The sequence below is a fragment of the Drosophila virilis genome, chromosome 4, assembly GCF_030788295.1.
Source record: "Drosophila virilis strain 15010-1051.87 chromosome 4, Dvir_AGI_RSII-ME, whole genome shotgun sequence".
NCBI classification, from domain to species: Eukaryota; Metazoa; Arthropoda; class Insecta; order Diptera; family Drosophilidae; genus Drosophila; species Drosophila virilis.
Window position 1 is genome coordinate 27603025 of NC_091546.1, and position 16165 is coordinate 27619189.

At 36.1% G+C, this 16165-nt stretch overlaps 2 protein-coding genes across 4 annotated transcripts in view; both read right to left on the reverse strand.

The window, feature by feature from the left end:
* Positions 1 to 9178, reverse strand: part of Rab14 (RAS oncogene family member Rab14) — a 67076-nt gene extending 57898 nt beyond the window's left edge. Inside the window, exon 1 of the mRNA XM_070209327.1 lies at positions 9162 to 9178. The gene's annotated coding sequence lies outside the window, so the exon portion shown is untranslated. The remainder of the gene's footprint in view (positions 1 to 9161) is intronic.
* Positions 1 to 16165, reverse strand: part of wb (wing blister) — a 91598-nt gene that overhangs the window by 18305 nt on the left and 57128 nt on the right. Inside the window, exon 1 of one of the 3 annotated variants that reach the window (XM_015169789.3) lies at positions 6215 to 7534. The exons of the other annotated variants lie outside the window; for them this stretch is intronic. Coding sequence (XP_015025275.1) covers positions 6215 to 7259 — 1045 coding nt within the window. The 5' untranslated portion in view covers positions 7260 to 7534. Of the gene's footprint in view, positions 1 to 6214; positions 7535 to 16165 lie in introns of those variants that run through there. 3 annotated transcript variants of the gene reach the window in all.

The window sequence follows — 16165 nt, forward strand, 5'->3', positions numbered from 1 at the left end:
GTTTTTTTTTCGGTATTTTTATTTTCCTGGCTGCTGGAGAAGTTGTTGCTCTTCAAGACTTGAATCGCCGCCGGCTGCAGACTTTGTCTCTTTTTTTTTGGTTTTTTTTTTTGATAGCGTGCATAATTTTGTGCCTGTATCTGGTTTTGTTTACTTTTTTATTGAGCGCTTTTTTTTTTGTTTTTTGGCCAAATAGTTTCGTTAATTGAAATAAAATTCAATTTGACGTTTTTATGGCATGTGGAGATAGTTTCGCTAAATACGTGAGAAGTTGCAGTCTAGACAGCGAGAGCTCTCTTAAGTGTGTGTGTGTGATGTGTGTGTGTGTGTAAAGTGTGAAAGTTGTTTTTTGGCTCTAGAAAGATGCAACCCGTTTTATGGGCAATTTGAATAGTCTCGATAGTATTTAATGCGAATGCAATGCATTTTCTATCAATGCAGCAAACATAATTTATGCAGTTGCGTTTTAAACATTTATACGTGCGAAAGAGATTGAAAAATTGATGGAAGTCAATTACAGCTTTTAAGAATTTTCAATATATAAATTATAAACAAATCATTCATTTAATACAACAACAACAAAAATTATAAAAAAGAAAGAATAATTTTTAAGCTGGCAATTTTTACATGATCTCAAAACCTTAAATTAATTGTTACGCTAGATTGTGAAGAAACTTTTTCCTATCTTTTAAATGCAAACGACATAAAAGTATAAAATAAATAAAATGCAGTTCTGATTTCTCTGATTACATGTGTATATTATTTAATCTATCCCCAATCAAGGCTTTAAAAATGAGATGATTGCAGAAGAAACCTTTAATAAGAAACTTGCATCCAGTCTTTTAATTTTATTTCTATCAAAAATTGAAATCTATTTGAAGCGCATTAAATCCATTAAATTTATTTTAATGCCAGTTTAACACAAAAGTTTTTCCAAACTTTAGTTACCTTTGCAATAATATTATAATAGTTTTTTCGTTTTTACACAATCGGCTTCTGTGTTTAGAAACATTAACCCACTGTTGCCGGCACAGACACCGTTGGCAGCTGTAATTTTGAATAATTTTGCGCCCGATAATATTTATTATTCAATTTTCATTAAATCTGATTATCAAGCGGGGAAAACCGGTTTGCTTACAAATAAAAATGCAAGCGAATTATTTTTCTGACGCTTAAATTAAGCATTAATATTATATTTTTTTTTTCGTAATGTTCAAGAGGCGGCGTCATAAATTTTGCGAGCGCCGCCAAAAACTATGTGTGAGATCATGTCGGGAAATAAGCGAAACATTTTTTAAGGTGTTGCTGCGCTTGTTGTGACAAGCGAATGGGGCGCGATATCGAAAAATTGTATGCCAGATAAGAAAAATAATGTTGGGTGCTTAACAGTTAACATGCTACACACAGACAACAAAATTTCCCGCCGAGTGCAACGTATAAAATTACAAATAAATGTCAAATTAGTGGCTTAGAGCGAGAGACGCAGCGAGAGAGATAGTTAGAGATAAACGTGAAGAGATGAGAGATATGCATGCCATGCATTATAAATCAAAATCCAATTAATGTTGAAATGAAGAAAGTGGGTTTATTTTTAAAGTACGCAAAGATAAAATACCCTTTGCATTGAAATTTGACAGATGAGCGATATCATAATCTCAGGCATACAATGTTTTTATAAATGAAAATTTTGGACGATTATATATTCAATATAACTATATATAGTATATAATAGACGTTTAATCTGAAAAAACTCAATGTTGATAATAAATTGCTCAGGAAACTGAGATATCATTTAAAATAAAAGATTAATATATTTGCGTAATCCCGGGCATACAAAAGGTTTAAAAGATGATAATTTGGCTGATTATTCCTAGAAAAGATATATAACATACACGTTTGATGTTGATAAAATATTGCTCAGCCAGTTAAGACAACATGAAATATATTATCGCAATCTCAAGCATACAAAGTTTTAATAAATCATAAATTTTGCCCGAATATGCACAGAAAAGATACTTTATATAGTAGCTCGATGTTGACAATTAATTGCGCAGGTATAATGAAAAATATATAAATTGTTATTAAAACAATTTGTAAGTAAAAGGCATCTTTTAAAAATTTCAATAAGAAAACATCGAAATTGCCTAAGCTCATCCATCTGCTCAAGTTAATGTATCATAACTAGAGATATTTGATGACAAATTTATAATGCCTTCTTATAGGGCATCAAAGAAAAAAAAAACCAGTCAAGACACCGGAAATACGAAACCTTGTGTGAAAGACCACGTGTGGAGCCGACGTTGAAGTGTTTCTGAGTTTCATTCACTGTGGTTAGATTGGAAATTAACTGAATGAGGTTAATCAGCGCTAGAGAAATTTAAATAATATAAAGAAGAATTTCACTTCTTTAAGGCCTCTATTGTCTGTCAACATATGCTACACATAATATATGTAGTATAGTTGTATGCGGCCAGAAATAACTCGACTCGTCGTACTATTTTTTTGGCCAGTCACGTTTTCATATTTATTTGGTAATTTTGACTTGAAATACAACGTTGAATCGCAGTGGCCCCCACAACGTGTGCCGGGTTGTCTGAGGTCAGAGACAAGAGAGATGACGCTGACGCCTGCCCCGTGGGCCAAAATCAACAACGCAAAACAGACATAAGTCTGAAATATGCCTGCAACAACAGCAACAACAAACAACAACGACAACAACAACAACAACAATAAACCCAACTGGCGCCTCGGTCACTTTGATCTATGCACTTCAAATGATTTTTTTTCTCTCTTGGCGTTGCCTTTTTTTTCGCCGTCTTCAGTCCTGGTGTCTTTTGGGCTCAGTTGCTGCTGCTGCTGCTGCTGCTGGTGATGTTGTTGTTGTTGCTGTTGCTGTAGTTTGTGCCGATGCGTAAACAACGAAGCGGCAGTTTAAATGAAACGGCAACTTTTTGGCCTGCCAGTTGAAGCGGCAAAAAAGTTGGCATAACATATGCTTCAAGAGCTGAACTCGTGGAGACGGAAAGGTGCGGGGTGCCTGCAACCGTAAAAGTGTTCGGTTAAGTGGGACCTGTGGTAATGTTGATCTTTTCAAATGGAGGGGAAACAAATATACAAACATGGGCGGGCTTTTGAGATCTTTCTTTATACCAATATCTACGATGTGGATTGCAGCCTCGAGTGCCAGACGGAGTTCTTGATGTGGAGAGACAGGCTCACATCCCTAGACTAGATTCATAATGTGTTTAGATAATTAAAAGTAAGACACAATTGCAATCATAACGGAAAAGCAAAACGATTTGTATGAAAAGCCGTCTTTCGCTCTGAATATCAGTCTATCAGAATATCACTTCTATGCTTTTCTTAGTCGTCAGAAAATTATCTGGGGTTTAAATTATTTGAACACCGAAAAAAAAAAACAAAGTCGACAAATATTTTCTGAAAACAAGACCCGATTTCTTAAGCAGAGAAAGGTAAAACTAACAACTTTTATTTGGTTTTAATATTTAGAAAAGTTATTAAATTCCGTTTATTCTTAAAGAGTAGGCTTTTAGGTTAAAGGTTTTTTTTAATATAGAAAAATATTTTTGAGCAATAGAGGTTATCTGTTCCGGGTAATGCTTTATAGCTTAACGATTGAGATAAATATCTTTGCACTATCTTTAATTATAATATACTATAATTTAACGTAATATATTATTGCATAATATATCAAAATTAAATAAACTTGGTAAAAATAATTATCTGTCCTTATAACACTATTTAGTATGGCGCTATTAAGTTACCTTTCAGTTAAAGTCTGTCTGTAATTTTTAATTATCATATTAATTGATCGACCTATATTACAGGGTAGACTATATATATAAGTATGAATCATCAATATAAATTATTACGGATAGCATTTCCAATTTTACTCAGAATAACATCTGTTCAGTTTCGCATACCTCAGTGCTTTTCAAACTCACGAGCTGTCAATTTGTCATCTTTTAAAATGATCAACAAATTTCCCAATAATTGTAAATCGATAAACATTTAATTCGGCTCTGGTCTTACAGTTTGTGAGCCACTGGAGCTTAATGTCAACTCAACAACTGTCGTGTCTACAAATTTGACACTTGCATTTGTCATTTGCCTCATTTGTTTGCTTTGGTTTTGCTTTGTCTTGTCTTGTTTTGTTTTGTTTTGGTTTGTTTGCCTGTCCATTTGCTCCGCTTACATTTTCAAGTAACATTTGTTACTCTTACAGAATCCCCCCTTAGCCGGCCTCTCCACTTCTTATACAGCGTCTTGGTTTGTGTTTTTTCCTGTTTGTTTTTGTAATATCTTTTTTTTTCTCAATTTTTGTCTTTGGTGAAGCTTTATGCGCAATTAGCGAGCACATTGTTTGCTTGTGTGGCACGTTTCATTGTAATTAAAAAAAAAAGAGAAAAAATCAACGCTGTCCGAAACATGTTGCTTAATTCTGTCCATGGAACTCTAGATTAGTGCAGCATGTAGGTGTTGCTCGGCTCCAGCTGAGTGTCTTGCTCTCTCTCTTTCGTCGTCTGGCGTCGTCTCGTTTTAAGATCTAAGACGCTGAGACTGTCAATATTTGTGTCTAGCTAGCTCATGTGGCATGCTTCGGCTGAATGACTGGGATTGGCGTGGCGACTTTAAAGCCCATTACACAATTTAAGAAGCTTGTGCTCCTACAACTTTGACCAACAATAGTTAAGTTAAGTCATCTAACCATACTTTTTTTTCCTTTACACACATCTCTATGCGGCGAATGTCATCTGCGCTCCACATTGAACGCCATGTCGAAAATATTTAAATGCGCCCACAGTCGCCGCAGAGCAACTGGCTCTCTAATGTCAGCAACGTGCTAGTTTGCGGGCATGTACATTGCGGCCTGTCTGTCGACTGTCTGTGCTCCCCCAAAATGCTAATTGACCGGGCGCAACAAGGCGCCAAACATCCAACGCCGAGACAATCTATCAATAGGCCCCCAACAAGTACAACTCTTTTGGGTAGCCCAATCAAATTTGCAACACAATTTTTTTTTTGTTGCTTGCAAATTCGCTGAGTGATTCGATTACATAAGCAAAAATCGGTGGCCAACAAAGAATTATTAATGAAATATCAATAAATCTGGCTATAATTATCAAGTTTATTAATCATCGTTTTTGCTTTGCAAACACAGTTTAAATTAATGACATGAATATTGATTTCTAATTGTCAACAACTGAATTTGAATTTGTTTTGATACTAATTGTGAAGTGCAAGAATTTAAGAGGAACTCATTAGGCTAGTAGTGGGAAAAATAAAAGTTATATAAACGTAAAAAATACATTCATAAAATAAAACATTTTTCGGTTATAAGAAATTACAAAAAAAGAAACGTATTCAATTTTAAAATTGTGTTAACTATATATTATTTTCTACTTTTCTTAAACAAATTATGTTCTTTTAGGTATAGTTCTTATCGAAGTATTATGATTCCCTCTGCGATACCTATGTTTTTTAGACATTTACTTTCGTGATTTTTGAATCTCTTCAATAGAATTTTGGGGCTCATTTTCGCAGACCACATCTTTCCTTTATTCTAATAAATAATGAAGAATATATCAATTCAATATACCGAACTAAAAACTATAAAAAAAATATATTTTTTTTTAAAAAGAAACAAATGTTGTGAAACAAAAATGTGATTTAATGCATTTAATTCTTGGGAGAACTTGCGAGCATCTACTGTGTTTTTATGGAAAATTTCTTTTTTATTTCCTTATTTGATATAGCTGTACGACTATATTAAGTCGACCTGCTCTTAAATTTTAAACCTCAACTTTCGATTTGTCGCAATCACCTACGGCTTGGTCTTGGACAATTTGGCGCCAGTTCAAGCCGCTGGCAGCCAAAATGCCAATTGCTTTTGGCCAATTAGGCAGGCTTTCTAACTTGGCTCGGGCCAGCGGGGTAGGTAATTATACTGGTAGATAGGCAATTGAGGCGCCAGATAGCATGACGCGGTGACGCTCGCCTGTTTGCCCGTTGCCCGTATGCCATTTAAGTGGGCAAACACATTAACTGCCATAAACGAAGCGAATGCAATTTTTATTAGCGTAATTAACACCTTTTTTTTTCTTGCCTACTTCTGCTTTGTGCACAGAGTTTTATTCAAGCGCTGCAGTCATCGCGACAATTAAATGAATCGTGAGTGCGTGAATTTGCTTACCGCGTTGCCGGGAGCGCTGGGTTGTTGTTGGGCGCAGGGGTATAAAATGTTGCGGCATGAGACGCACACCAGGCGGACAGGGCGGCAGGGAGTCCAGATTGCTGTACAGCACAATGTTGTTGTTGCCAGGGTGTATGAGAAAGTGTTGCTGCTGTTGCTGTTGTTGCTGCCGGCTAAGATTGCCAAAGAGCTGTTGGTGCTGTTGCTGTTGTTGTTGCTGATAGTAGGTGGCAGGCAGCCGAGAAAAACCATGTTGCTGTTGCTTTGGCGGTCGCGGCGTTATAGCCACAACATGTTGTTCCTGTTGTTGCTGTTGCTGCTGCTGCTGCACGCCAGCAACATGTTGTTGCTGCTGCTGCTGTTGAAAGCTGGACTCCAAGCGGGTGTGATAGCTAAAATGTTGCTGCTGTTGCTGTTGTATCTTTGGTATCAATGTTGTTGCTGTTGTTGCGCTCGCACTGGCAGCAATTGTTGCTATTGCTGTGGTTGTGCGCGTTGCATGCGTCACATTGCGCTGATAATGATGCGGCCGCAACAGTTTGCGTCTTTTGCTGTTGCTGTTGCTGCTCGCATTGCGATTTGTGGCATAGGCGAACTTGCGACGCCATTTGCGACGCGCTGGCGTTGTTGTTGCCATTGTTGCCGTTGCTGTTGTTGCCGTGCGTAGTGTTGCTGTCGCCGACGCCGTCGCCGTGGCGGTGACAATTTCATTGAAATTGCTGCTTATATTGATATTTACACTGCTATTTACACTAGTTGTTTGATGTTGTTGATGCTGCTGCTGCTGTTGCTGCTGCTGTTGCAACATGTTGCCCTCGGGCGCTGCATGTCGCAGCTGTCGCTGATGTGCTGCATGTTGCAGTGTGTGTGTTACGCAGACTAGATAGATGCATAAATGCAGCAGTTTTGTTGCTGCTGCCGTTGTTGTTGTTGTTCTTGTTGTAGCTGCATTTCGTTGTCGTTGTTTTCGTTGCTGTTGTTGTTGTTGTTGTTGCTCTATTGACGCGTCTGTCATTTTGACAGTTCGTTTGTCAGACGCTGACATATTCGTTTTTGAATATTTTCTTTTTTTGTTTTTTTTTTTTTTTTTAATTAGTATTTGTTGCCTTTCATTGAGTTTTCACACATTTTGCGGCGCGTTTTGTTTGTGGTTTTCTTTGAGTTATAGAACATTTTTTTAACACTGAATTTTACTGATAATTTATTGAGGGACAAGCTTTCATTTTTGTTGAATTTTGTGGTGGAACTTAGTTTTTTTTTTGTAGAACAATTGACAGTTGCGTCGTGTAGCATAAGTCGCAAAGAGTTTCGATACGAGTGGAATATAAAAAAAATCTTTTTTATATTTGAAAAATGTTTCCAACATTAATTTTTTGTATGCATTTGAAGGAATCCTCAAAATGATCAACTTCTATAAGTCTTTAGAATATATATAAGTTCTCATCATTTAACAAATTTATAATCTAAATAAATTCACAAAACTTTTAAAGAAAATTTTCAGAGATTTTAGAAAATTTGTTTTGCAAGATTTTCAACGTTTAAATTGGTTTTTATTCCCTAATTTTTTTAACATTGTTAAACACATCTATGCCTTCCGTTCTCAAACTATAATTGGTCATATCTCAATTAGCACAGCGCAATAAGGAAAAATTGATAGAAAATTTGTATCTACAATGCTGTTTAGGCATCAGCAACAAGTTAGCCACACATTTTGCAACCAAAACTTTTGACAACTTGTAGATAAACAAATAATAATTTACAATTTCAATTTGGAGCATAAGCAAACATCCAGAAAAACCCGCAGACAGATGTGTGAGTATTTGTGGGCTCTGTTAAGCTAATTAGTAAAGTACTACAAAAAAACAAGCAAAGGCTTTTGAACAAATTTGTTACAATTTGTGTATTTGTTTTGACTGGAACTCAGAATATTGTGAGCCAAAAAGCTAGAAATTAGTCACAATAAAAATATCTGACTGCGGCACAGTTTGAAAAGATATACAAATAAAAAACTCGAATAGATTATCTTGGGCAAATCCTGAGGGCCCAACGCCAAACAAATTTAAAGCTATACGAAACGCATAAATTTGTACCGCAAAACTCATAAACTTGTGTCGAAAACTTTATTATGAAATTGTTTATATACTTATTGTCTATCTATTCACTTCTAAGGGGGATTCTAGCGTCATCTGCTGATAGAAATTGTGTATTTTCCAGGAAGCGCAGCTGCAAACAAAATTCGCATAGTATACAAACCGAAAACAAAAATTTGACCATAAACTACAAAGTAGATTTGAAGAATTCAAGCAACAAAAAACAGAGAGAGAAAAAAAAAATAGAGATCGTGATGTAATAAATTTCGAATGGAACTGCGGACGCTAAGCGAAATACAATAAAGGCTTTCGGTATCTCTAGTTATATGAGCCATAAAAATAATATCAAGCCTATGATGAGCATCAAATAGTATATTTCAGCAATCGAAGAGCTGAAGAAACGATCGTAAATAATCAAACATGAACTGACAAATCAGCAAAAAGAAAAAAGTAAAAAATAAAAGGGGCTATGCACAAATGGGTCTAGGCCCCAATGGATTTGGTTTCCCTCAACATACACACACACAAGTGGAAAATTAGTTGCCTCTAAAGAGAGAAGAGCAACAAATAACAACAAATTTCAAATAAGTGAGCTTTTGTTTTCCATTGAATTTTGGCGGCTTTTTGTTATTTGATCTTTTTTTTTAACAAACCAAACAACAAACGCCACAGCAACAACAATAAAAAAATGAAACATTTTTAACTCTTGTTTTTTCATAATTTTTGTATTCTTTTGGCATCTTCGCTTGAGGTTTCTTAGTCATTGTTCAGCATCTGAGCCGCATTTGGCGGCTACCTTATTTAAATTTCTCACATTACAATTAAATTGGACATTTGCCCGTTGCTCAAGTTTGGACCGTTTTTATTTTACCTGGCAACATTTACCTGTTGTGTAAACAGCGCTGAGTGCAAAGTGCTCGAGACATGAGTATATGTACATATGTCGCTCTTCTCTCCCTGTGACCATTCTGATCTGACAGTTTAGTGCCAAATTAATGTTAAATCTGAAATATGTCTGAAATATGTCAGATCTGTGTGCGTATATAATTAATTCTGAAATTGCGGCCTAATTGATTGTGGCATAGCCCTTTAATTTAATGTTTGTAAGTGATGCGAATTGTGTTTTCTCTTTATTCGCTGGCATTACAAATTTTTTCTTTTGATGCGGGTCGGTTTCTTGGCAGATAAATAAAAGAACATATGTAGCCTTAAAAAGATTGAGTTTGTGGATAAAAAGAATTTAACATTTAATGTAAACAGCTGCAGAGTTTGTCACCTTACTATCAGTAACTGCCAACAGCTTGAATAAGCTTTTCTAACGCTTTTTCTTGGACACTTTTAGCACTTTTGGATACTTTTGCCAACTCCATAGATGCTACACATTAGGCTTATAAAATGATAAAATTAAATAAAATAAATTGTGACAACCGCTAAGAATATGTTTCCAAATTTGGTTAAATCTAATGTTGGGTGGAGATAACATTTAGCCTCCACATCTGTTCGAAACGCATTTTTATAAATAGCATAGTAAATTTAAGCGAATAACACGACTCGAAAATATATGGCAAAGCAAGGTTTCTGCCAAATCCGGCGTTAATAACCAGATTAACAAACCGAAACCCAAGGCAGGAAGCCGGTTCGAACTTTAAATTGAATCACCAAACATTTTATTGCGACTTGCAGCCCTGATTTTAAGACCAGTTCAGGTCACATTAATAAACATATTTGGAGTTGTGGTTAATGCCAGGGAAGCTCGTTACATGATTTGTTTCATACAGATTCCTAAAATCAGAAAATTTTACCAACTGCTTGCAACATTGTTTGCTTTAGTCTGTTCGGGCCACACCACTCAACACCTGAATCTTCATTTTTTTTGTAGCTTAACCCAATTAGAAGACTGTTGAACATTTCGCACATTTCCACCATTCACTTTGTGTGCACACGAAAAATGCTAATCGATTAACGCCTACCAAAATAAAAGAAAATGAAAAACAAAAACCATTGAGAATAGTGCAAAGTGCCGGTCATAAAGTATTTTAATATCTGGCAGTGCATTTGACGGCATCAGAGCAACCAACCAACCAACCACCACCCGCTGACCCGTTCCATCAGTCTCGACTGGACATGGCCACATGTAGCGCTCCATAGGAATGGTTTCATTTCGCGTTTCCAATCTTTTTATTTTTTATATTTTCTGATTGCATAATTGCAATTGAATTGTTTGGCACGTTTCGATTTCGTTTTTTTTTATTTGTTGTGCACATTATAAATTAAAGTGTGGATGGGGATATATGTTAATGATTTGATTTAGTGGCCATTTCGAACACATCAGCGTCATGTACACTCATCAATTGTATTAATGAAGACATTTGTTGCTCTTTTTGTAGTTCTATTTATTTTTTTTTGCAATTGGAGCTAAAAATATGTGTGTTTGGCGATGCGCCCCATTTGAATTGAGCAATTTCGCAGTGAACACAGTAAACTGGGACATATATGTGGCATGGCACAGCGGGAGCCTGGTGAAAGGCAAGGGAACTGGGTCATGAAAATTAAGTTAATGTTGCTTTTTTTTGTTATTTTACTTTAAAATATTCTGCGATTGTTTTGATTAGAAAGATCAAGATTGAGTTCATGATGTGATGCTTCAGACATTGAATTGATTTGCGTTGTGATTGCACGATTAGAAAGATCTCTAATCAGAAAAATGATGTTAATTCTAAAATAACATGAGCCTTAGATCAAAGAAGTTTGTTAGGATCGTAGGTTTCTTGAATTATTTCTAGAAAAAAAACTAAACAATCGCGATTCTGGCAATTGAAAAGTTTTGGAATCATTTGGTAAAATTTTAAGAGCCATTTTGAAGAAGCAATTGTTAATATGGCTCTGAAATCATTGTTACTTAGGTGATATTGTAATTGTGTAAAATATTTGGTAAGGATAAGAGTTATTTATTTAAGAATTTTCTCAAAAAGATTGCTATGGGATAAGTAAGGTCAGCAACAAAAAATTCTATTTTTTCGGAAGCTTCTCAAACAGAAGCGAAACTGTCAACGCTAATTAACTAAATAAGCTAACCAAATCAATAATTGGTAGAAATTTGATATCTCTTTGGAAAAGGCTGAAGCTGAGTCCTTTTTGCTGCCAACAGAAATCAGTGAAGTGTTAAAAATAGCCGCCGCCAGCTAATTACGTAGAATTGTCACTTTTAATTAGAACAAATACGGAAACAGTCCAGATAGACACACACACACTCACATGCACACTTCATTCGACCAAGTGACAACGCATTGTCAAGATAAAAATATATAAGAAAAAAATATTTCACTAACAAAGTTGCGGGCAATTTACAGGTCTAAGTAGCAACTGCTTTGCCCGAGCTAACCAAACGGGTTTGTCGCGGCTTCACATTTTTGGCTTAGACTGTGAAAAATTGCAATGCAGTAGGGGAATTCGAGGGTTGCCGGCGCACAGTAGCACTATGCGTAGCTAGTGCGAGGGGGCTAAAAAAAAAAACAAAAAAAAAAGAGGGAAAAAATAATGAGCCTACATAAGAAATGACTTAATCGCTGGCGGCTTGTTAACCCCAGCTGAATAGTTTGTGGCCCAAGTCTTTAAGTAGCTGCACAAATAAAGATTTACAGCAATTTACTTGAAGGCCTTAACTCCTTTGACTGCCAGTCAATAATTTCCGATGCCCCGAAAGGCGCGCGCGCGCTCACCGTTTGCAGATTATATAGTCTGAGAGAGAGAGTAGCCAAGGCAAGGGGCTGGTCGGAGGGAAGTGGGGACCACCGTCAGCGCCTTTGAGGAATTGCATAATTATAGCATTTCCCGGGACAGCCGAGCCCAGCTAGGCCAGGCCAGGGCAGGCCAGGCGGGCATGCAAACGCTCTCTGGCAACAGCTTCAACCATTGGCCTAGGTTCAGGCTAATTTGCTTAACATACCTCCAGACGGTTGTGTTTGTCTATATAATCTAGGTAATATACTAGCTGCGGATACTACAACTGTGCAATAAGCGTCGACATATAACTAGTAAAAGTTATTTGCTAAAGAACCAAGTCGCTATGAAGATGATACAGTTTTATCTGAACAATCCACACAGGGAAAATTAATTGTGTTTTTCGTTTAGAGAACAAAATTCCAATGGACATAAAGTCTACAAAACAAAGTAAAGTTATAGAAACTCTGTAAAATTTTACAATAATTAATTTGATTTTTAGTGCAGAAGAATTGTAGCTTGAAATCTCTATATACATTTAAAACTGCTTAAAATGATATCAAGATTTAAAAATTAAATTAGTCATAAGAGTTCATAGAAAAACGAAGTAGTAGTAGTTCGAACTGTAGCCTCATTTAAATTGAAGAAAGGGCATTCGGATTTCGTCAACTAAAATATTGGTTCCTTCTGTAGTTATTTTACCTTTTTAAAGCCCGTAGGCAGGCTGGCTTTTAATGTATGTTGGAAAGTCAGTCTGTGCCTAGATGCCAGGCCAGCGTCTTGTACAAATATTGTAATGGCATGATATTGATCTTGATTGTCAAGATCGCACACAGCATGATCGGAGTGTACGTTCGTTGTTTCCGCCGTCGTCGTCGTCTAGTCGAGATTTAAAAGTTTTAGAGTTCAAGCAAGTTGCATTGTTTAACTTTGACTTTGTGTCAGTTTATGCCTTTTCGATAACGATCACTGATCGTGGCTGCCGACTGTGTCATGTGATTAATCGTGTGTGTCGCTCCATGGGAAAGGGTCGCCTGCGAGCGTAGAAAGTAGCACTCATATGCATATGAATCAAACGCTCGCACTCTCTATTTGACCAACTGACTCAATCACTTGGCTCAAATGCACTTGTCTCGCGCTGAGCTCGAGCAGCTGCAAACTTTCAAACTGATATCCGCTGATTTGAGTGACAGGCAAAAGTACTCTCTCTCTCTCCCCCTCTCACTGTGCGTGTTTGTGTGTGGGACCAGGCGCCAGCAATTGAGGAAGCAATTAAACTCAAAATTATAATGCTACTCTATATAGATCGCCATCGATCTTCTTGATGTTTACCATATGTGTGTTGGAATTATCAAGGCATTTGGACTCAGCTGAACGACAATTTAGATTTATGCGCTCGTTTTCTAAAGTAATTTGCTAAATTTCCGTTGCCTTTGTTCGATTAAGATAAAAACGATCGCAGCTAATGTCCAAAACAGCGATCGTTTGAATTGGAACACACAAGAGTTTTGATGATCTATGCATGTATTATTTTTAAAAAAAAGGGTACTGTAAATTTATAGGTCTGTTTGTTGTGCTTTAAGTGATATTTCGTGATTTTCAAAGTGAGGATCAGTTATAGAGTATGTTTAAATAAGCAGATTATATTTAGAGGATCAGCTGTAGAATATGATCAGAAGGCTAAAAAACATTCAATTGAATACATATTTATTGCTTAATTTACATATATTATTTGCAAGATTCAAATCTTGTAGAGACTCTACGCAAATTCAGCTCTTCTTTACATTTCTACTGCCAGCCCAATGAACAGCTGTCTAACGTAGAAACCCAAATCATAGGGTAACCAAGTTTCATTATGCTGAAGGCTCTGCTTGGCCTGAGGCTTGCGGCTTTGGTATGCCAATTTAAGTATTTTTTGCTTGATCTTTGATCTACAATTCGAAACGCTGAGCAATGCGAAGGAGCAACAGAGAGATCTGAGACTGAGACTAAGCTGGGCGGCCGTTAGATCAACTCGATGCGATCTTTATTTTTTATATATACCTTTTTTTTATGTAGGGAGCAAAGTTAGAACTTGTTTTTATGAGAGGAAGAAAGAGAGTTCGCTCTTCAAAAAGAACAATGGAGAGGCGCCGCTTTCAAGTTCAAGATGTTGTTGTGGCTGCTGCGGCGATCGATGAGGATCGGTAAGGAGCGCGCCTAATTGGGTCAGCCGGTTTCTGTGGCTTGAGCCATTTAATTGGATTACCGCCTTTTGATTATTTCAATGTGCTTTTTTTTATTCTTTTTTTTTGGCAACACGCGCCAGTTGAGTCATAAATTCTGGGCGTAACGCCTAGTGTAGCCACCTTTATGTACGAGTCACAAAAAAGTAAGAGAAACTAGAAAAAGAAGAGCTAACAAAATAATAGAATACCTAGCTTATCAGTTGACGCCGTTGCGAGAGCAAACATTGCCCCATTGTTGCACTTTGTCAACTGGCAAACATAATTCAGTTAATGGAATGTCACAGCTATGTTCTTTTTATTTTCATTTTATCTGTCAGTTGGGCAAATAAAGTCAAAAAAAATAGTGTTTAAGACAATGACAACTACTGTACAAACTGTGGCATCTCTGTAGATTCCGGGAAGTCAGCTTCAGGCCAAATTAAGCAGCAGTTGCAGCTCTATTAGCATTCCCAGAATAAGAAACTAGTTGCAGGCCACATAAAATAGTGTAAGAGAGCGGAAGAGGAGGCTGTGTGTGAGAGAGAGGACCGACTGCTCATCCATAAATCTGTGCAGTCTTGCCCATTAATCATCATGGATGTCCGAGCCAATCATCACTTGCAGCCGCTTTTCAACAACAACAACAACTCCCCGATAGTCAAGTCTAGACAATCAGCTACTAAATAGAGCTCCAGGGCGTTCCACTAATGAGTTATGGGCCTAGCATTGTGTAATCTTTTGTGGCTATTAGCCGTTGATTTGAACACCGATTTCGTACTTTATATATAATCAGCTTTACCTTTTAGCAGATGAGCCTTTGTAGGAGGTTTCTGTTTATAACAGCCATTGCCAAAGCCCTGAAACCTAAACTTAAATGCTTATTAATAGCTCTGGGTAATTACATATGTAAATGCGATTTGAAAACTGCGCACAATTGTTGAGTTACATAAGCAACGGCTCAAGAAGTAGCAGGCCTGGGAAAATCGATTAATGAGCACCTGAATACAGCAAATGATTTATTGTCAAAATTTGCGAAGGGATTTTAATTCTTTATGCAGATATTCAATCAAGATGTTTTACTACAAATTTATAAAATAAACGAAGATTAAATAGATTTGCAAAATAGCTTTCAGTTCCCTTTGCATTCGTTAGATTCGTTTGAGAACAAATTTTTTATTATATGTAATAAATAAAAAAGGGTATTGGGGTTTTTTTTTTTAGAAAGATAATAAAGCATAAATAGGTCAATGGAAAGAGGAAATCTATTAAAACATAAAAACAGAGAGCTGCATTAATATAATTAATATATACAAGTTGGGATATCTTCGAGATATTTAGAATGTAAGCGATTCGCAATAAACCCTTCAAACCCTATTTTACTACACAAAAAAATTCATTTTCTTACCATGATATAATATACTTAAATAATTAAGAAAACAAATGATTTTTTAAGAAAACCTATTTAAAATGCATTTAAAATTTTAGTTCTAGCTTTAAAACCGTATAAATGGGAAATGCAAATCTGATTTCGGATAAAAAAATCGTTTAGACACTTGCAAAAATGCAATTCACAATTCGTGACAAAATTAAAAAACCTTTTTCTTAGACAACAAAATCTATCTACTTTTCCTTATTTATAGATAAAATATAAAATGTGTTTCTGTTCTTGATTAACTGATACATTAGAGAGCTATAAATAATTAATAATGTAAGAAATTAATTTTTAAACTTTTTGTTAGTTTTCGTACATCACACAGCAACTATCAATTGTAGATTTATTTTGCGCCCGTCTTTCACACCTTTATAATATGAAATTCTTTCAGTAAACTTTGATTATTATTGTTATTATTATTATTTTTTACTTGCGGGTAAACACACGTGTTGAATGCAATTTACGCCCAGCTAATGAACACCTTGATAGCCACACAAATGTG